General features: G+C 39.0%; 1 protein-coding gene across 3 annotated transcripts in view; it reads left to right on the top strand.

Annotated features, from left to right (window-relative positions):
• Positions 1-341: 341 nt before the first annotated feature.
• The window catches only part of MTA3 (metastasis associated 1 family member 3), a 132,590-nt gene continuing 109,896 nt past the window's right edge, over positions 342-23,035 (top strand). For 2 of the 3 annotated variants that reach the window (XM_086878452.1, XM_086878453.1), the window contains exons 1-3: positions 342-488; positions 2,629-2,696; positions 4,517-4,610. In XM_086878452.1, the coding sequence (XP_086734578.1) occupies positions 461-488; positions 2,629-2,696; positions 4,517-4,610 (190 nt within the window). In that variant the 5' untranslated portion in view covers positions 342-460. Of the gene's footprint in view, positions 489-999; positions 2,378-2,628; positions 2,697-4,516; positions 4,611-23,035 lie in introns of those variants that run through there. The other variant, XM_086878454.1, reaches the window with a different exon arrangement.

Raw genomic sequence — 23,035 nt, 5'->3', positions numbered from 1 at the left:
TGGCCCGCCCCGGGGAAGAGGCAAACACCAAAAGAACCCCAAGTCCGGAGAGGGCCGGAGAGGAGAGGGACAAAGCGGCGGGAGCCCGCAAAACGTGGCGCGCTTCGGGCACGGCGGGGAGCGTGGCCGCGCACCCGCACCTCCCCCGGCACCGCCCGGCCCTGCCGCCCCACCCCACCTGCGGCCGGGCCCTGCCCGCGACCCGCCCCGGGGCCGGTGCGCGGGGGGAGCGGCGGGGGCGCCCGTTTAACCCCTTCCCCGCCGGCGGCTCCGGAAGCGGCGGCGGCGGCCCCGTGGGGCGCTGTGTCCTGCGCCCGGGCGGGGAGGGGTGGCGGCGCGGGGTGGGGGCGAGCGCGGCGCGGGGGGGCGGCGGCGGGAGCCGCTCCCTCCTTGCCCAGCCCGGCCCGGCAGAGGCGGCAGGAGGAGGAGGAGGAGGAGGAGGGCGGCGCAGAGCGCAGACATGGCGGCCAACATGTACCGAGTGGGAGGTATGTGGGGACGCGGCAGCGCCCGCCCGGAACCCCCCGCGCACGGCCGGGGGTCCCCGCCGGGCCGCGGGCCGTGCGCGCCGCGCCGGGGCGAGGAGCGGAGCCCCAGCGCCTCGGGCTGGCGCAGTCCCGAGCGGGGCGGCCGGGCCCGGGCGGGCGGCGGGAGGCGGCAGCCGGTCCGGCAAAGGGTCGCCGGGCCCTCCGCGGGGCGGAGGGGGGAGGACGCAGGTTCCTCCCCCGCCAGCCCAGTGCGCCGGGTGGGAGCCCGGCCCCCGCCGCCGAGGAGGAGAAGGGCAGCGCCGCCCTCCGCGGGGAAGGGGGGAGCGGCGCCGCCGGCTTCCAGCCCCCGCGCCGGCCGGGCACGGCCGCCCTTCGCGCCTCGCCTCCTTCCCCGGAGAGCGGCGGAGGGGCCGGGCGGCGGGCCCCGCGGGGCGAGCGAGGGACCGGCTGCCCGGCCGTGCGCCCCCGCGCCGGGCCGGCCCCAGCGCGGCCTGGCGGGCCCTGCCGGCGCGGTGCGGGGCGGGGCGGGGCCCCCACACGGGCAGCCCGAGCCCACCCCGGGGGGCGCTTCCCTCCGCGCCGCTCCCCTGCCTGCCCCCGCGCCCTCCCGCGCTCGCACGGCCGAGTTCCTCCGCGCCTTCCTTGGTCCGCCGGCGATAAATAATTAATCCGGCAGTGTAACCGGGGGATTTCTGTCAGCTTCCCTTGCTTGCCGCCGTGACCCCTGAGCAGCGCCCTGATACGTGACTGCTTGGCGAAGGGCGGGGGTGGAGAGGGCATTTAGGCGGTGAAAAACACGGCAAACGTTTGTGTTCCCACTGCCAGCCTGTCGAAAATGACACGGATAACTTTCGCTCCCTCACGGAGGGAACGAACGTGGCAATGTGCCCAGTGCTGTGGCTCAGATGCACTGCTAAAGTTAGGTGTGCAGTACTGGATGCTCAAAAATCGCTCTGTCCTGCTTTCTCAACAGCCAGAGCTGAGAGGAAAGATGCGTGGAAATGAGGGGTGATAATAGTTTAAATCCCTTTCCGCTAATGTTTTGAGATATGCTGATAGAGCCGCAGATCTTCCATTTGCATGCTTCCTCATTAGGGCATTTAGATTGTAGTCCCATCGGCCTTTACTCATGAAAGTAATCCTTCTCTGAGCAGGTAGTGGGTAGGGTTTACCTCTTAGGTCACCAATTTTCTTTTTTTTCGTTGTAATCTTAATAAGCAGTACCCAGAACACTATCCAGAGATCATATCCTTTCATTAGAGCTACATGAAGTTCCTTTTCATTGTATTGTAGTGTCAAAGTGTTGCAGAAGACTTTTATATATGGTTATAGTTTCTCATCCAATTTTTAAAAATAAAGTTTGCAAGGTGCATGGTGCAGAAGTCCAATACCAGATTTAAAGTGTGGTTGACATTCTATGGGTACTTTTTCATTGGACAAAAACAAGTTTGCAGAAATCTATGGAGGGAAATGTGCTGCATGTCAGTTCTTTGTATGTTGCATGGTAGCAGCTTTCAGGGTAGGAGTGTTTACTCATGCACTCTGTTTTCCATACGCTCTATGAAAGTATTTTTATATTAATGATGCTGGAAGAGACTTTGTCCTGCAAGATCCTTGCTAATCTCATGATAATTCCTGCTTAATATGGTTTGCATCTTACTGGACAGAGATAACAACAGGAGTGAGTACCATAAAACATGCATTACTCATTGAAACAACCGTACTGCCACAGCACCTGATAATAAATATGTCATCTCTTACAGAAACATTAATCTCCATAATGTAGAAACTCACTAAAGTGCTCTGTTCTTAAACCTTCCCTAATAGCTTGTGAGAAGTTGCTCTTCTCTATCAAGATTTATGAAGTGTGTGGATTACTGGATTACAGTGTAAGCTTCAACACAAAGCATTTTACTTTTTTTCCATCACTGTTGTTAAAACAGGTGTAGTGCAATTCTAAGCAGAATTTAGGAACAAATGATATTAAATCTTAGCATAGAAATTCATCACTGTCCCAACATTTATGAAGAAATCTCAGCCCTTTGAAAACTTCTAGGTTTAGAAAAAATTTTTACACTAATAATGATATGTCTTTACATAATTTTTGGTATTTCAGTGACTTTCCCCTTTTTCCTTGCAGATTATGTATATTTTGAAAATTCTTCCAGCAATCCGTATCTCATTAGGAGAATTGAAGAACTTAACAAGGTACAAATATCTAAGATTCTTTCTTAACTTTTGGCAACAGTCAGTGTGCTTGTTAAAACCTGAGATTATTTCCATCCCTTAAGATTTCTGCTGTGGTAGGGTTTTCTGGTTACTGAGGACTTGCTGTGTGATATCTTGTGATTCTGCCCTGTTACCTAAGCAAACACCCAGTTTTTCATTCCTAGTGAACAGGATTACTCTGCTGAAAAAAAAAAAAAAATTTCTAACGAATTCTATGAATCTTGGAGAAATGAATGGATTTAATTCTTTGGCTGACGATGACACTGTGAATCCATCTGGAATGACAGCCATCATGTAATGTGTCTGCTTTTAGATAGATGTCTAAAGAGCTGGAAGGCAGGAGTGAGACTTTGCAGTGATCAAATAACAGAATATGTGACTTCTGTGGCTGTTTATTGCTCTGCCTATTGACAGCTGTAAATGAAGAATGGGCTTTTGAATAAAGTACAGGCTGTGTTCTCTGTCTATCCAGAGAGTGTTTTCCTAAAAAATGGAGGCTCTATTGACTGTCATTTTGAGGAAAGCATGATTATTTTTCTTCACTCTTGCCCTACTAAGAGTAGTTTGGAGTTTCTATATGTATTATTTTTTTTACTTTTCCCTCAAGCAGTATTAAAGCTTACTGATGCGCTACATCAAAAGTTAATTGTCAAAATTCCCATCATGATGTAAGTAATGATTAAGATATTTTTTTCCTAGTGGATAGAAATTAAATTAAAAAATTGGTGACCTGCAAGTGGTTTTCTTCTTATTAATGAAACATAACACTATGCCATAGCAGACATCAACCACATTAACTGTTAGTGCTGTCCAACATAACATCTACTGAACTTGTGCATGGCAAATAATTTTTCACTTTTATTGGAGAAGAAATTTTTTTTATTCACAGTAATTGACATGGTTCCAATTATATATTGAAGGTAATGCTTATTATATTTAAACTACACTGCTATAATTTAATCTTGCTTGTGCAGGGTAAAAGGAAGTCATGTATGGATTTTTTTTTTTTTTTCTTAAAGAGAGGTTGGAGGTTTTAGTCCAGACATCTTAAATGTGAATGGTTTGCTTTCATGTTTTAAAAGTATTGAGAAAATATGGAGATGTTGTGTAAATAGGTAATGAAACGCTTTGATTATTGTTCTACCAGGGACAATGTTTTTGCAAGAAACTTAATCAAAACATTGTACTTTTTAGTATTACATAAGTAACTCAAGGTAAAAAAGTACTTTTGTAGCCTTCGAGGAGGAGGATACAAATATTCTTCAAATATCAGTAAATTCTTCATTGAAGATCATGGTCCCCATAATGAGTCATGAAAACAGCTAAATAGCTCTTTTATTTTAGGAGCTGTTGTGACTTTTTTGAATAAACCTTTCAAAAGACTTTCAAGAAGACTTTTTCAATAAGTGTTACATTAAATGAGATTCTGAAAAAATGCCACAGTACTTTGAAATATACATTTCTGTCTAAAGCTGGATTGTAAAGAAACATTCACAAGATTCTAGCATTTCTGAAGGATTCTTCTGTTAGCATGGTACTGGCATTGCACCTCTGAACACCTGAATGCAATATAAATTCTGAGCACTCAATTATTGTAGTTAATCCTCTCGTCTGGTCTGAAATTGCTACTGGCCTCTCTCAAGAAGTTTCTATTTATTGGAGTAATTCTGTTGATTTCAGCTTGACTGATCATGTGAGAACTACTGACATGAGGGAACACTCCAAGCAGAGAGCATTTAATTTGTATTACTCAGTTGAGGAAGGATACATTCTGACTTGATTTTCCCTTTCTTTTGTAGACTGCCAATGGGAACGTGGAAGCAAAAGTGGTTTGTTTTTACAGGCGAAGAGATATTTCTAACAGCCTTATAATGCTTGCAGATAAGCATGCTAGTAAGTAGATGGTATAGGGCATTTTTTCTTACTAACATAGCCTGCTCAATTTCTGCAACTGCTTAAAATTGCGGGTTTTTTTGGCACGTGAAATATATATTTATGTGAGGCGTTTATTAATATCCGGTTAGCTGCTTAGTATTATCTGATACTCTCCTGCTCTTATCAGTCGTTTCTGGGAATTAAGCTGTATCCAAGTGATTGAGACTGTTCATCTGGAAAAAAAAAGAATGTATCTTTTCATCTGGAAGATATGGCTGCATTTCTTTTTTATTATGTCAAAAGTAATTCTTGGTTGTAAGTCAGTTTAAGCTTAAGAGCACTTGTGATTATTTGATGTGACTTTTTTGAGTTAGATATAAACATGTATTGCTTAATGTAAAGAGTGAAATGTATCATTGGGGACTGAAAATCGCTGGAGGTTGTAAAAGAGCTGTTATGTGCATTTATGCTAAATGTAGATATTAGTAAAAAAACAGGGGGGTTGGGTTTTATTCTTGCTTTTTATTCTTTTTTCCCCAGAAAAACAATAATTGGTAATAGGTGAAAAAAGCCCCATTTTTCAACATGAACCTAACTTCTTTTTGGTACATCCCATTTGGTATACAAATGAAATGTCAGATTGTTCTGTAACTTCTTGATGAAAAATATAATTTCAAAGAGAAAAAATACAATTCTGAAAATATAATTCAGAACCTAAAAAACTGAGATGAAAACAGTAATTTGCAAAATACTCCAGTCATATTTGTAAATAACTGAAATGTGAAGTACATCAACATCCCATAAATTTCTTGCCATATGCTTTTAAATACTGTTTTGATTATATATGATGCTTGAGTTTTCAACATTAATCTGTGAATAAGTTATGTAGGGGTTATAAATTTCTAATTTATCGGGATGAATCTCTTGAAATAGAGATAGATAATTTATGGCATTAGATAATGCCAACTTTTTTATGTAGATGTATGATGGTGTAATTAGGTGCTTTAAAAATACCCTGCCATTTATTTAATGTCCTGCTCTGGTAATTTTGCTCATCCAGGTATGTATGGTTAGTGAAGAGAAACAACCAAGCTTTGGTTTTTGTTTTATTCTTTTATTTGCCTTAGGGAAGTGGGGGTGATTTGAGTACGTAGTATGAAGTACTAGCTTGGTTTTTATAGGAGGACATTACATATTGCTTATGTACTAAGAAAATGATTTAATGTTTTTCTTATATAGTTGGGTACACTCTATAGTTATTTGTGACCTATTTATGATCATGAGCATCATCCCCCACAATCATTAGTCTTTTGAGTTCTTCCAGCTGAAATGTACAGAAACATAGAACTTTAGGTGAGCTTCACTAAAGTTTCTAGCACTTTTTTTTGTTATTTTACTTTTCCAATGGAGGGGGCAAGAAACTGTGAAAAGGATAACAACTTTATTGGAAATACTTTTTTTTTTTAACTTTGATTTTTAAAACTTTGATCTTGTAAATTATTTTTTTTTAGTTGGCTTATTTTTTAGAAGAGGGTAGGTTTGTCCTGTTAGTATGTTAGTGGGTCTCATTCAATCTAGAAAAGTGAATAAGATTTTTTTATTTCCTTTGTGAGTTTTACATTGCCATTTTGTCAGCACTTTGATAGAAAGGATTTGTTGATGGTCTGTTGCTCTTCTATGGCATACTAGGTGCTTGTTTATGTCACTAGGAGTGCCATGGAGTCTTCCATCGTGTTTTCTCTGTTGGGATTCTCTTGTGGTTTTGCAGTGAGAAGAGAGAAATGTGATTTTCAGCTGGTTCAACAAGCATCTTTAGCATGCCTGTGTCTCACAGGTTATGAGCTTTCTAACCCAGTGCTCTTATGAATTACATTTCTCTCTGAACATTTTCTCTGGACACAGTGTTTCTGTTCTGACCAATCTATGGAATCTCTAGTGCCAAGGAGATGTTTCTTACAATTACAAGGGACAGCACATAGTGAAGGATTGCTCACCTAGAGCTTCCTATAGCTCATAGAGCAGATGTAGTTAAATGTCAAATCAATTTAAAGGCTTTCAGTCTGGAATAACACAGTGTTCTGTTTAAAAATACAGTGTGTGTAAACAAAATATTTGTGTATTTATGAATTGAATGTTTTGGAAATGTTTTATATAGCTAAACGTGTTGACACTTCAACACTTCTACCTGGTTTGGTATAAAATTAATGTTAAAAGATACAAGTTTCTTAAGGAATGGAAACTCTAGTTCAGCCACTCATTTCTCCTGTGTGTCTGTTTGGAGAAGTCTTTTAAGTGTAAGATCTGCTTGATCTTTTCTAATGATATTTTGTATTGCTAGCATTTTTTTATTTCTTTATGATTGAGAAAACTGGTCTGATTTATGCATTTCTCAAGATTTTGGCAGGTGGGGGTTGGGTTTTTTTTTGACTGGCGCATCAATTTCTGAAGGTTACATATTGAGATGTAGATATGGTCACATTTACTAAAAGAATAAAACAGCTTTGTTAGAAAATACTTTGGAACTTTAAAAAGAAATTTTCAATAACTTGAAAAAGTTACAGAATTATTCTAAGGAGCGTTTGGGAAATATGGAATAAAGTGGATCTGTGACTTTATCACTGGTAAGGAGTCAGTATATTGTTTTCCTAGGGTGTTTTCTGTTGTTGGGTTGGGGTTTTTTATGTTCGTTTTTCTTGTTTGGGGTTTTGTTGATTTTTGTTTGTTCTTAAAAATTGGTTGGGGATTTTTTTATTTGTTTGCTTTTAAGTTGTCTTCCAAAATGTTTCAAGATATTGTAACAAATTGAGGGGGGGATATCAGATTTTCCTTAGGCCATTCTAAAATATTCAGGTACAGAGTAGTTCCCTTGTTTTCAAAGAATGTCACTAATCTGTGAAGAAATTGTATTGCCCTCTTTTTTTCCTTGGTGTTTCGGGTGGAATTTCATTAAGGAAATTTTTATTTGTCAACCAGCATCATGTATGACATCAGTTTAGATCTGGAAATAATTCTAGAAGCTGACTGTAGCCACTTAAATCCGGGGATTTGGAATGATTTATGGGCACTTGAGGACTTTGTTTTCTCACCTTTGATTTATGTTACTATAAAATAGAGTTTGTGGTGAGGTCAGCTTGAAATACAAACCAAAATAGTGTTCAGGATCAGCTTCTTGATCCTGTGCAGCCTCCTGAGCTTAGAAAGAGAGTTCATTTGGGATGTTAACACTCACCAGTACTTAGGTTGTAGTCATCACCACAGGGTCACTGTCAGGGGGCTGCTCCTTTCTTGGCATGAAAGAATTGACCAGCAGAGTAAGGCTTCCTGTGAAGGGAAAAGAAGGAAGAGAGATGAATAGAGGATGGCAGGCAGTGCAAGACAGATATTGCAACAGATACCTCAATGCGTGAGTGAACTTGGAGACCCGGGACAGAAACACTCAGCTCATTGAAATGGGTGAAGCAAACATAAAGGGGTGGCATAGAGATATTTCCTAACTAGATGGTGTGATTGAGAAATTGCCAGCTGTAGCTGAATCTTTAAAATGTAGATGATTCTTAATTTTCATTTGAATTAATGTAAGTATTTTAGGGCAAGGTTTTAATAGTGTGGAGAGGAGACTGTATCAGCTTTGTACCAGCACTGGTTTTGGGTTACAGCAAGGGGCTCAAGTTCTGTGTTTCCTTCTTTTGCAGTAGATTTATCATAGAATCTTAGAATACCAAGGGATATGAGGATACAAGGAATACATGAGGATAACTGAGTCCAATTCCTGGCTCTGCAGGGACCATTCCAAGAGCCATACCATATTTTAGGTTTATTCACTACTGCTTCCTTGAAGCTGAGTGGGGTGACCTGAGTGCGTGATGCCATTTTTTGCAGTTCTTTGCACTTTAAGTTCTTTATCTGATCATGTGTTATCATGTAATACTATGTCTGAAGTCATTCTCTTATTGCAACTCCTCAGCCAGCTTTTGCCTAGTCAACCATCTGGTGAGGATATAAAAAAAAATTACTGTTGTTGGAGTCCTTCATCTTCTGATTTATTAAGAAGATTTGTTTCATTTAGGTGTGCTGAGATGCTGACTAAATGCCAAGAATATTTCTGGGCCTGTGATAAAGCCCAAGCAGAATGTATTTTTTTCCTCATTAACACAATTGATATTCTTTCTGAATGAGAGTGTAGTCAATTAAAAAAACTCTGAGATATTTGTTTCATTGACTGAGATGAAAGGTAAAATGAAATTCTTCTAGATAACAGAAACTGGCAAAAAAGTCATGTTCAATCTCAGTTGTTCTTTTAAGAGATCACTTACTGGCTTTATTTCTTGTTGCACATTTTAAAAACCTTTATTCTTTTGCTTTTGATCAGCCATGTGTCATGTCACATTGCTTTGTAAAATGGTGTTTCTGCTCCAAAATTTTTGTACATGATATCTAGGAGGAGAAGAGTCCTGCTAGTGATTCCTGGTTAGACAATCATTAGGGTTGGGAAAAAAAACTTCCAATATCCAGCCTTTGACTGAACACTGCCCTGCCTAGTAAGCTTTATCATCAAATGTTGGAGTCTTTACTCATTTCTGACCTTCGTATGACATTGATGTGTTGTAATCAGAAACAAATCCAGTATTCTCTCTGTACTTCAGGTTTTTTTGCCTGTAAACCAAGGCTTCTATTAAAAGTTCTTGTTGAAGTTGGTGAAAAATATTTAATATGCCAATATTAAAATTTTTATAGTTGCTGTTAAAAGAACTCAAAGCGTCTTACAAACACTCATAGTTTATTTTCTATATAATATCAAGAATGTTCCAGTATTCCTGGAAATGGCTTGATCTTGCAGAGCAGTTTAGCTGCTGCTGAGCCTTCTTACCTTCACTTAAAGGTGCTTGTGTTTGAAGGGAGGAGTGTTTTGCATATTGTCTATATTAACTGCCAACACTCCAGGTGCATCCGAGAGAATGAAGCTGTTAACATTCCATCTGATTTTTGAGAAGCATTTAATTTCAGTAGAGCATCATGCTAGCAGGTATCATTGAAAATGTTAAGAAAATGAGCTTAACTTGGGCAGTAGTGTTTAGCAGTTTACTCATTGATGTTCCAAAAGATACACAAAACTGAAATGTGAATTCCTTTTGCTTGCCATCAGGTTTTTCAACATATGGCTCATGTTGCTTAGTGGTATTCATAACTCCAGGAAAAACACAGGAATTTTTCCTGCCCTCTTCAGCAATCTAAAAAGTACAATTTAGAAAGTTGTATGAAAAAAGTTATGGGTGTAGAAACCCTTGGGGTTCAGGAAAGGGCTCCAGAGCAAAATGTCTAAAACACCTTGTGTTCTTCAGTGTTCTGTTATCTCAGTTACATATTTTACTCAGTATAATTCAATACATTTATAAAATATTGTAGCTGGACTATTTTTGTCCAATCAGATTGTAACACAACCAGAAACTTGGTGGTTTTGTTTTTTTTTTTTTTGGTTGTGGTTCTTTTTCATCACAGTAGTTCTTGTACATCAAACTGAACACTTATTCATAGAGGATGCAATGTTTCTTTAACCACAATCCCTTTTCTGAAAAATCACTTTAAGGTGGCTTTTCTTGTTACCTAATTCAAGTCACATAATGTCTTAGCATAAAAAGTATGTTTTGACTGGAGATTTTATTTGAAATCTTAAATTGTTTTTTTTGTTTCTTTATTTATTTTTTTTTTGTTTCACTTCTTCCCTTTATGCCTGTTGTCTTTTCAGCCTATGTTCAGTTAGAAACACCTTTGGTGAAATGAACCCAAAGTCAGATATTAACTCTTCTACTGCATACAGTCCATTTTCTCTATCTTGATAATTTTAAATGTTGAAATGGTTCGGAGTTTCTTTAAAAAAAATGTTCTAATCAACAAAAATCAACCCCATGGTGAATAGTTTTTTGGTCTTGGTTATGGTCATATTGGTGAAAAAAAAAAAACCAAAAGAAGTCTTTAGAGCTAAAGAGCTCAATTGATTTGTGTCTCTTACAGTAGTGTAACTTCCGTGGAATTTTGTGGCTTTTGGAAATTTTTCTGTTAGGTTACAATTCATTATTTTTCAATTGCACTTAGTGAAAAGGCCTCTCTTGCTTGCTGTTAAAAGAGATCTGTTGATATCACCCTATGATGAAAGATCCCATTTTTCTGGTTGGATAGGAGAAAAAGGAGCTGAGGCCTGGAAAGACAGAGCTGGGAATGAAAGGTAGGAGAGTCTCTTGAATTGTGCATAGGGAAGAAGGCTTGGCTGCTGGATATTCCTGAGGAGTGGGTGAGCAGACTCGTGTAACTGGTTCAGTGAGATATTGCCTTGTTCATCTCAAGGCTTTTGTAAATATAAACTACTGTTTTGTTTGCAGCTCAGTGTTCCTGGCTCTGTCATCTCTGTCCACACACACACACACACACCCACACCCACCAAGAATTAGGAGAAAATTAGTTTTGATCTCACTTAGCTGCCCTCTTCTCTTTGAGGACAAGACAGGTTTTTCAGAAGTCCCTGTCTGCGAGCAACTCATCAGAAGACTCTTGGGTTTGTTTTCAAGATGGGGTGGTGAACAGAGACAAAACCAAATATAGCAAGCCAGGAAATTCAGGTGTGTGGGTTCCAGTGTTGCTTTTGTTGGAATTTTGCATGTTAATACTTATTTACAGTGATCTGATAGAGACATGTAAACTAAGCAGTAGCAAATTCAGGTATGTTGTGTTGCTTCTGGGAATTCTGAAATCTGTGATGTGGGAGAGACACACCCTAGGAGGACTGTTTAAGGATGATAACAAATTCTTTAATCAGTGGCAGAGTAGCTTTTATGCTAAAGCACTCACATTAGTCTAACTATCACTTTCACTGAAAATGAGCTTGAAGTTTTTTGTGAGAAAGACATGATCTCTTTAATCTCCTGAGACAGGGGAACATCAAGTTTTCCTTCATTTACCCAAGAGAATACATCAGTTGTAATTTATTTGAAGAGTGGGGAGAAAATTCAGCACTTGCTGAAATACAGCAAGCCTTGCTGAAAACTACTTCCTTGTCACCAAGGAAAAACTTGTCTCAAGGCTCCCAATTATTCTTTTCAAGGGTGCTTTGGGTAGTGCCATAAATTATGTGTTTTTGTCATTTGATTTTTGTTCAAGAACCTGTGAATGTTTTCTCTCCTCAGCAGTGAAAGCAATAAAGAAGCAGTAATGAGGAACATTTTGCTTCTGACAATATCTGAGTATTCTTTTTGTGACTGACATTTCAAATTAGTAGTTATATTGTCTCATTAACAAGTTTACTGTCAGCCCCAAGTATCTTGTAGAATTATTAACTTCTGTGTCCGTTCAGGTTCCTGCTTTGGTGCAGAATGGCTTGTTAGATTGTGAATGTTAATGATCTTCTCTTAAAGGATGAATGGCTTTACAACTAAATTCATAATTTTAGGAGTTCTAAGATGTGTATGTGTGCACCTGTGTATGTGTGATGTGCATTGGGATCATACATGGCTTCTTCGCATATAAAAAATTGTCTACTCTATACCATTTGTATAACTACATCTGAATTTTTTGCATGGACTGTCTAGCTAGTAACTGCTGGCTTCATCTTTAGACCTACAAAATAGAAACTTATAATTTTGGGCAAGTGTGTGTAGGTTAATTTTCTTTCAAATTAAACGATCTTGTTTTCTGAACACAGAATTTAAGAGGCTAGAATACATTGCTGCCAGTTTCTCTAAATGTATAAACAGACTAAACCTAAAATTTGGATTAATTCTGTGAATTTCCTGTGAAGAGTGGAAAGCTGTAAAATACTGGTTTATGTTTATGCTTAAAACTGTTCAATAGATGTATGAAGCTCAGTTTTTTTTTTTATTACTTAAATACCACAAGTACTTATTTAGTAAGTTTCCTTGGTAAGGAACTCAGTAGGGTACAAAAGGTGCTACTTTTTTGAGTTCTACCCTCAAAATAAAATTTTCACATTTCAGTCTTTGGAAAAAGAGAATATTCACAGAAAATTGCCAAAGCATTGTGCATTCCCCTATTTCACTGTGTTCTTTAGGATTCATTTCCTCATGGTCAAGTTTAAGTATACATCCCATTATTACTGTACTTGTTCAGGGTTTCTTTTGATTTGTGGAAAACATATAACTGTTTTCTCTCTGCTGCTTTCCTGCCTCTTGTTTCTTAATTGTGCGTGCAAGTGATCCTACACTGTTTTCTTGGTACCCTTAAAATACTTGTAGTATTTAAATTGATATTATTGATCATAACTCATGAAGATAAATAAATTTCCACAATCTCAAATGGTTCTACTTCTTTCTTTTTTCCCTTGGCTTCTAATTTTACATGACTTTTCCCACTTTCTTCCCAGTGCACCCACACTGTACCAAAGCACCTGAGGCATAAATTTTAGACTACAAAAACATTGCTAGGTTATCTCTATCTGTAAGGTTCCAATTAGAGATGCATATCACATCTTCAAAGAGTTCTCTGATAGTCTAATTGAATCAGTAGTTTATATAATTTATAAATCTGAATGATGTAAACTCACTGTTAATATAGAAAGACTTTCCCATCATGCAGAGGCAGTTAAATGTGTGATTCGGGAATCAGGTCTGATGATTTAAAGGCTTACCAGCAGTAATTCTTGAATGTCTGTATTTTGAAGTGGAATGAAGTGTACAATAGTTGCCCTTGGTAATACTATGCATGCCTGTAACTGCACACATGCTGGTAGAGGTGGAGCTTTTTAGCTTGGGCAAAGCTGTGTGTGAGAATGAGGCTGAACCCAGGCTGATTCATGCAGTGCTCTGTGTGTGTATATATATATATATATATATATATATATATATATATGTGCTAGGTAGAAGTAGCAGATAAGATGAATGTGTAAAGTTAAACTCTCTTTCTGTTAATGGTAGCATGCACAAGTAACAGGACTCAAAGTTAGCAAATATGTTGAGTTTGTGGTGCCCCAACCCACATGGAATAGGTGGCCAGAATGGCTGTGCTATTTCTATGCACTGTGGTTTGCCTCTTTGATCAATACTTTGGTTTGTACCTCAGCTACTGTTTATAACTCTCTCTGATCAAGTCAAGATTTGTAGTGAGAACCTGCTTTGCTTCTGGTTTTGATGTGCAGCAAATGATTCTGTGATCCTTGCAGAGAGATTGTTTTGTACTGATGTAGAACACATCACTCCCATGAGCAAAAAAAACTTTGAGTGGTAAAAAGGGCAATTTTTTTTCAGTAAAAGCCTGTTCTACATTATCAAATTCCTAAAAGACTTCAGGGAGCTAGGTAGTTCATTTTGACTGTCACCTACTGCCTGAATCCAAAACCTGTTTGAGGATTTATCCTAGTGCATAGGATGTCTTCTCTGTGCAGGTTGCAGAGTTGCTGGGCTGTGCATAGAGCACTATATATGCATATATCCAGGGGTTATGTGAGTGCATGTGCCTTTTCTGCTTGTACAACAGGTTAAACATCTATCCAAAACCAGCACAACTAAATTAGCTATCTTCCCATTTTTGATATGCTGAATGATAGAATTTATTTTTAATTTGTCTGTTATTGTTTTTGTGAAGGATTTGTGACAGTGATATGCCGTGATGAAGGGAGTCATGTTTCAGTTTCCTGTAGTAAAAGTGAAGCCTTGCTTTGGCTTAAACCAGAGTAGAAATAGTGTTGGCAGAGTCAGTGACCTGTAACCTAGACCCTGCAGGTTACTGTGGCCCTTTGCTGTGTGGCAGTTCCTTTAGGCAGATCCTTTGACTGATGCTGCTGTCAGGAGTGAAATCCTGATGCAGTTATTCTCAGTAGGCCCTAAAGAGGCCAAGGACTCAGTTACCAAGTGTAATACAAGAAAAAAGGTTTTGGTGTATAGACAGCTTCTATATTCGCCTTCAAATGGGGTCTTGCTTCATCTACTTTCATAATGCTCTTCCCTCTCTTTCAGTTTTTAATTTTTGTTTTTAATAAGAGGAAAGAAAGCCAGAATCAGAATACTGAAGATTTACCATGTACGAGATGAATAAGTGAAGATTTTTGATATTTTACATCCTATTTTACTTGCTGCAACAAAAATGGTATTTGAACATGTTGTCTACAAAGCAAAGTACTGAGAGTAGAAGAAAGAAGAAAAACATTCATTGGTTTACTTGGGAATGGCATATGTGTTAGAATTTGAATAGTTAATACAAGGTGATGTTTATTCCTACACTGTTTTGTTTTTGTTTTTCCTCCTGGCTTCAGAATTAATGTATTAAAAGGCTTTAATAATTTAAAATAATACATGTATTTATATAGTTTTACATTTTTCTCAGTTCATATGTATAGATACTGTAAATTATGAACTCATTATCTCTACAAGCATTAAGGAAATACTATATCCTGGAAGGTAAATCTCTAACATAGTTGATGGAAAAAAGATGGAAAAAAATGATCCTTTAAGGATCATTTTCCACAGACCATCGGTGTGAATGAACTCCTCTTGCTGGTTGTCTTGTCAGGTCTATAGACAGAAAAGCCTTCTTACCATGTTGGCATTGAGCAGGCATTCTCCTGGATAATATTCTTCTCATTTCCTATTCCCACACATAGAGCCTTAATGTGTCTTGATTAAGTTTACCCAATAACGGGATATACAAACCCTTCTATTTGCCTTCTTTTTTTTCCCTTTTCTTTCTTTTTATTTTCTCCCTACTACTTTCCTTCCTGCAAAAAATCCAGCAAAATTCAGCCCTTCTGTAAGGAGATGCTGTAGAAGATAAATAATTTGTGTTTTATAAGCAGAATCATATGCCGTTCTGAGTAGGGGTAGGAGAGTGCTTGTACAATCTGTGCCTTTTCATCTCTGCCAACAAATTTTGAAAAGTTGTTTATCAGCTTTTGAGGATGTGAACTGAATGTTAGAAAAGCAGTTTAGATCTCTGAAACTCTGTAGTTATTGTCACACAGCGCAAGAAAAAGCCAGTGTAAATTTTATACATGGATTTTGGATTTTTACAGAAAAGATAAGGGCACACTTTTTGTGTGCTTAGTTCTTACGCTGTATTTATTATTTCTTATATATTTTACACTGCATTTTCTTAAGGAGAGACAACCAGGCAGCTTGTTAACCAACTAGATCAAACAGACCTGTTGTCTATGCTAAAGGAAAGATAATCTTGTTTTAACAAGATATAAGCAGAAGTTTCACAGAAAAATGATGAAAATCTAAGTGCTGGGGAAAATTAATAGGAGTTGTCTCAGGAAAATGGAAGATACTGATCTCCCTTTTCTTAAAATCAGGTGTAATAATTATTCATGAAGGTTACAGTGTTGCAGGGAGCCTTTGTATTTCTTGAGCCAGATGATGGATTTAAAAATTACTTCTTGGGCACTGTCAGATTAACCATGTACACTTTTGCTCATGGTGGTCTGCCAGCCTGGATTTCAGGGTAGAACTAAAATTTCCTTTCCCACACAACTCTAAACATATGTACATTTTGGAAAAGCTACTAATTGACTTCTGATTCAGCTGATGAGCTGGATGTTACCAGTAACTGGATGTTCCTCATGTTGCTAATAGCAGTGTCCATGGCACAGTTTTGGGTGCTGCTTGCTGTTACTAATGAGCTGCTTAAAGAAACACCACCCAGGACTGTTGCTTCTCACATCCTGCAGCAGCTTGTTGCAGTTCATACAGGTGTGTACACATGTACACAACCTGAGCCCTGTAACAGGATATTTTTCTCATTTGGAAGAATTTGCATTTGAATAGGTGATAGAGAAATCAGGTAAAAGGGGAAATCTAGTTTATGATACATAAACCAGCTTTTTCACCACTGCCTGCATGTTATTGTTCTTCTGTTTCTGTGGGACTCTTCTGTAGTGTTCTTACAGACCAGCTTGCAGTGCTGAAAAATGGTTAAAGAACTATTGTGCTTGCTCTTGCATTTATTCATGTTATATTTAATTTATTAGGATCTATTTATTAATGTAGCACATCATGATTCATAGTACTTATGGAGGTAATCCTTCCTTGCTTTCCACCCACAAGCTCCTAGCTCTCAAAAATCTCCAGAATCAGCTATCAAATAACCCCCAAATCAAGTTTGGGAAGGTGAACTTTACTGCTGATGGAAGGTGTGATGGTTTCCATAAAATACTTTTTGCTACAGGTCTGTGATAAATTTGATATGGTTGCCCAATTGCTTATGACTGACTGTTGTCCTGGAAATTGTTATTATCATAACATGCTGCTTGGAAGTACCCAAAAAAACCATTTTGCATTATTTTGGAAATAATTTTTATTATTGGCCAGTAGGTGTGGCATATTAGTTCTTAATTGCTACACAGTAGTTATTTCTTTGTTTTGTGACCTCCTTTAGACAAATAGTGATGAGGCAGTGTGGGAGGATCACCTGGATAATTGTGTAGGAAAACTGGATAATCGCTTAGAGGCCACATGTATATCCATACTATCCAGCAGGAATTAAAAGTAGACCTGTTCCCTGTAAACACAAGTGATCACTTATTTTTTTCCTACCTGCAAAATTGCTCAGATTCATGCTTTAGATAGCATGAATGTAAACAATGTAATATGCTATTTACTTATAATATGCTATTGACGTGTAATACGTACAAACTGTTCTTTGGATTTCTTATCCTATCTGAAAATAACAGCAAATATCAAATTGATGTTAGATATTGTAAGTCATCTGAACATTGCAACAGACGTGGTATAAGTAAAGCTAATTAATTCAGCTTTGGGAAACGCTTCCTCACTCAAATTGAAAGTGTAACCATGCATAGTCTAGCTCACAAAGTTGATTAAATGGCCCTGCTACAGCTTTAGGAGGTTAAATATCACAGCTAAGTTAGAACAATGAAATGTGGCAAGAAGCCTCATGCAGATGAGCAAATTGGCCAATTGCTACCCTAAGACAGCTTTTCATTCACAGTCTGAATAAAGCTGTTCAGATTGTTAGACTTACTGTTTTTCTTTTGTATGAAATTTGGCAGTAATTAGATTTACTCTCTCTCCCCCAAAATCTCTATTTATAATTGCTACTGCTATAGCATCTAACTGCCAAATGTGCATTTGAAGTTTATGCCACAACCATCTAAGCTTAAAGAGACTTATGCACAGCCACCTTTCCTTGGATGTGTGTGGTAAACTTGCTCAGCTTTTTATCTGTAGGTTTGAAAATACATTGTTGATACCTGGAATGTGCATATTTTTTAGGCTGAGTGTTGAAGAAAAATGTATACAGGAAAGGAAGAAAGTTTGGAAAGTTTTCTGAAAGTGAGCCTTTCTTTGAACTTGAAATTCTGATCTCATACTGATCTAATACAATTTTAAAAGTATTTTAACAAACAGTGAAATGGCTGTTACTCCACATATGGTGGTGGTGATTTGAATCTCTCCATCTAAGCTTGCTTAAGGTGGATGCAGCTAAGCTGAGGTGTGGTTTCAACAGTAGAAGCAATTAAGGTAGGAAGTTTAGGTTCTTCCTGACCTTCCTAACCAAACCTTCACTGTAGGTTTGGGTACTCTGCTGTTTTTATCCAGTGTTGGTCTGTGCTGCTGTTGAAAGGAGTCTTGCTTTTTCCCATTTTGTCTTCCCAGTCTTCTCCTTTTTTCTCTTTCTCTTTTTCTTTATTTTTTTTTTCCTTTGTAGGCCCAGCAGTCCAAGCAATTGGAATTGACCTGGATTAAGGGACAGCTAGGTGAATAAAAAGCTAATTACATGGTCTTAATCAGAGGGTGGTGGTTAAGCATCCACACAGTGTGTGGAGCCTTGTGGGAATCTCTGTGGGGACCTGTCTTTAGCAGTGACTGGAGCAGGCAATGTGGTGCACTCTTACTGTGTTTGCAGGTGACACAAGAATGGGGGGTGACCAGGCGATGGCTTGAGGGAAGGGCTGGTATGCAGGCATTCCTAGAAAGCAGGAGGAGTGCTGTGTCAAGAAGATGAAGATGTTCAGCAGGGACAAATGCCAAGTCTTGCACCTGGGAAGGAACTGCTCCTGGCAGGAGCATAAGCTGAGAACAGAGGGGCTTGGGGGAGCAGCTCTGCAGGAAAGACCCTGAGGCTGCCAGCAGACAACGGCTCCCTGACACGGAATGGAGTTGGTCAAAGCACCCTGGGCTGTATCACCAGGCACAAAGCCAGTAGATGAAGGCAAGAAATTATCCTCCCTGATTATTCAGCACCCATTGCATTACATCAAATTACATTGCATCCAGTTTTAGGTTCCTGATAAAGGAACGTTGCTGATAAATTGGAACGAGTTCAGCAAAAACCGTCATGATGGCCACTTGCCCTTCTAGGAGAGTCAGCTGGAATTGACCTTTCTTACTTTTGAGAAGGGGTGGACTCCCAGTGCCTGTGGGGTTATAGACCAGAAGATGGAGTTGGACTCTGAACAGTGACTAAATTTGAAATGGGAGTGATTCAGATTAGATACGTGTAGAAGCTTTTCTCCATTACTGGGTGATGGAGAGGTTATGTGGTCGTTTGTCCTCAGAGATTTTCAGTTTCTGAGTACCGGGGACTGACCTCACAGCTGAGCCCATTTTGAAGTATAGTTTCTTCAAGGGACCTCCTGAGGCCCCTTACAGCCTGAATTACTCTCTTGCCATGATTTTTTGGTTGAATTTCCAGATTCCAACTCCAGCTGGAAAGAATGCTGTCAGCATTTTGGTGGCAGTAGAGGGAGAACTTTCTGCTTTCTATTTACTCCTCCTCCCTGAAGATAGTCTTAAATGTTTAAACTAATCTCTCTAACTCTGTTGCAGTACAGAAGGGGAGCACATGGGAGGTTGTTTTGATTTAGTTGAGGAAGAGTAGAGTATGTGAGGAATTGACCTTGTTTTGCTAGCTGATGATTAACTGTACAGTTGTTGGAGCTGCATTTAAACCTTTAAATGTCTTTCAGGACTTTTAAAAAGTTATTTTTAAATATTTTTTTATTAAATAGGAGTATTGCATTTCTAGGGACTTGCCCTCAGTTTATTTTCATTTTATTTGCAGAAACAAGCGATTCTTCCTCATAGCAAGCTTGACTCATCACACAACTATAGACAAGGATACTGTACACAAAGTTTAGGTGGCATGGACAGTTTTCTCTTCTTCTCAGGCTCACTAACACCATCATTTTCTAACAGCAAATCCCACAAATTAAATGGAAGAGGAAAAAAAGATTTATTTATTATTTTTAAAACATGTTCATCATGTTTAAAAGTGGTAGTGCATATGTAAAATGGGTGAAGGTTACAGTTTCTTTCCAGTATCCATTGCTTAACTGAGTCACAGTTAAGTCTCATTTACATCAGATGGTAAAGGGAAAGTTGCAGCTCTCTCCCTGAAAGAATCACCAGATCACTCTAGTTTTCAGGATCACAGTAATTATTTACCACTGATGATTAGAAAACCCACATATAATAAATAGACCACAAGTTTTAGAAGCTCACTGGAGATGCCTGCTTTTTCTCACTAGGATTTTTCTTTCAAATAAGGAAATATTTTTTGTAAACCAGGAAAGGTACTACAAAACAGCATTGTCTTACATTTTGCCCAAAGCCTAACGGGGAGTGTGTAATTTTCAAACCATGATTGTATGTATGAAGTATTCATTTTTTGGAGTCATACCTAAAAGTTTCAAAATTATATTTAGCTGAGCAATTTTAAATTGATTTTTTTTTGTCTCTCTAATCATGGAACAATGAGGTCTGTGTATATCATCACCATAATCTTGCATAAAAGTATTTGCTCACTCTGAGTTATTGCTTTTCTTCTTTTCCTGAGTGCTTAGCTTGGTGCTACTTGATGATTTCCTGTAGGCACCTTCTATTTCACTCCTTTCCATAGAAATAATAGAATAGAATCCTTGTATGGCAAATGAAATTCACATGTGAAATTCAATCAAGTCAAAGACGTGAAGAGATCTCTTAAAAGTTCTGCAAGGTTGTTGCCACTTTCCTTCTAATGGGTATTAAGGCCTGATCATTGCAAAAACCTGCTTCAGAAGCAGCTCTCTGGAGGTTTCTTCAGATACAGAATTCTTTGTGTTGCCATCAAGCAAATTTAGCTTCCTCCCTTCTTTATGCTGTCCAGTTTCCTTTCCTGGTACAGGTTTGTGTTATTGCTGGGACAAACTATCACTTATTTTACTAAATCCTATGGTTAACATTGGTTTTATATTTTAATGCTGAAGCAGAAAATTAAAATTTTCCTGATGGTAAATTCTGTTGAGTGAATGGAACTGTTCTGTGTCTGGCCATGGTTTGTTCTACTTCTTACTGAGCTTGTCAGATTATGCTGTGTAAAACATCTGTTTTATTTCTAAAAATACAACAGAAAAAGTTACATTTTTTCATGTTTAGGTTCAGAGTATTTTGAGAGATGGATCTAGGAGACATTTGGTTTCAACTTCAGGCTCTTGGATCAACAATGTCTTATGTAAGATTAGTGAAATAAGTTTGCTTAAAGGTGGCGGGTTTTCTTCTTAATTTTTAAATTTAAATTCTTACTTGAGGAAGATAATGAGATGAGCATAGGTGTCTACAGTCATTTTCAACTAATATAATCTCTGGCTTCCTGTAACAACTTCAAAGTGGCCCATATTGTCCTGTGTTTCATGCCTTATCTGCAGTCAGATATGTTTTTGATATGTTGACCAAACTTGTGTTTGGTTGCCCAAGTTAGCCCCAAACCCAAGGCATCTAGAACAAATATTAATGCTTGAACCTGACAATCAAAATGTAGCTTGTAATGGTCACTTACTGTAATAAACAGTTGTAGAAATTAATTGCTGGAAACACTGGTGTGGTATAACCCCAGCCAGCAACAGAACAGCCACACAGCTGTTGGCTCACTACCCCAGGTGGGATGGGGGGGAGAATTGGAATTAACAAAGCAAAACAAGGAATTAATTCACTGCTTCCTGTGGGCAGGCTGGTTCATCCATCCCCAGGACAGACAGGGTCTGCTACACACAGTGGTGCTTTGGGAAGACAAAACATCATCACTCTAAATGCCCTCACTCCCCTCTTCTGTCCCCCAGCTCTATATGCTGATCATGATGCCATGTGGTGTCCCTTTGGTCAGTTGGGGTCAGCTGTCCTGGTTGTGTCCCCTCCCAGCTCCTTCTGCCCCCCCAGCCTCCTCAGTGATGGGGTGTTATGGGGAACAGAAAAGGCCTTGGCTCTGGGTAAGCTCTGCTCAGCAATAACAAAAACATCCCTGTGTTATCAGCACTGTTCCCTGCATAAATCCAAAACACAGCCCTAAACTAGCCACTGTGAAGAAAATTAACTCTATCCCTGTCAAAACCAGCACATACATAAACCTTTTAACAGGAATTTCTAATTTTTTAATTAATTACTTGCCTAATTAAAAAAAAAATCTCGCCTTGGCATAGATTTCTTTTCAAGATTTGTTCCCTGTCAGTATTATAGGTGCCAAAATAATTCTGAATTGAGTTATGACTTGAACCTGTGCATGTCAGGTGAGGCTCTGGGTTGTCAGGTGAGATGGGTGAAATTCTTGTTTCCATGTTTTGTTTTCTTGCTCTCTTTCTCCACAAAACATGCCAAAACAGGGAAGGGGATGGGGGTGTCTACAGCAAGATAGACTTAAAGTTGAATTTGGTTTGAAGAAGTTGGTTATATCAGGGTATGTTGTTATATCACTTTTGTGAAAAGAACTTTTAGAAGTGGAATGAACTACACACAGGCATGATTAAAAAAAGTAGTAGTGTTGCGTTTGGAGAGAACTGTGGTTGCTATGAGGATGCAGGCAGGCTTCAATTTGAAATAGTGTTTGTAGGTTGGTTGTAAAAATGGTTATTATTAGTAGAGCAGGCGAGGTCCTCTGTTGTAGGTAGTTACATGAAATACTATCTCATGATGAGGTTCTGTTGTTGAGTTTCTGAGAAATATTTTGTAAACTACACTTGGTTTTGCAATGATGGATAATTTACCAGGTAGAAAGTTACCAAATCTTAGAGAAGTTGTTAAAGGGTCTGTATTTTTGCATCCATTATTCAGGAAAACTTTTTGCCCTTTTTGGCAAGCTAGAGAAAGTAAAGATTCAAGTTCCACATGTCCCAGAAATCCACTAGGAAGGCAGATTTCAGCCATGAAGATCCCAGGATAGCTCTTTTGGAGAGCCTGCCATTGTGTGACTGGAAACATTGCCCTTCAATTCAATATGTGACTCTTTCTAGTGTCTGCTTTTATTTCTTCCTGTCCTGCTTAAAATAGAAACAACTTTTGATCTTATTTAAATATGAAAATACACGGCATTTGTTGTCAGTATCTACGAAGGTTAACGTAATGGAAGACACTAGGCTTTTTCAGTTTTCTTAGACTGATTTTGCAGTCTTAGACTGCAATTTTGTTTAGTAAATTTCAGTTCACAGAAAACGAGTCTGCTTTTCTCCAGGACTTCTC

Source organism: Cyanistes caeruleus, chromosome 2 (assembly GCF_971803275.1).
Source record: "Cyanistes caeruleus chromosome 2, bCyaCae1.hap1.1, whole genome shotgun sequence".
Lineage (NCBI taxonomy): Eukaryota > Metazoa > Chordata > Aves > Passeriformes > Paridae > Cyanistes > Cyanistes caeruleus.
The sequence above is the reverse complement of the archived record's forward strand: the minus strand, read 5'-3'. Positions and strand labels throughout refer to the sequence as shown.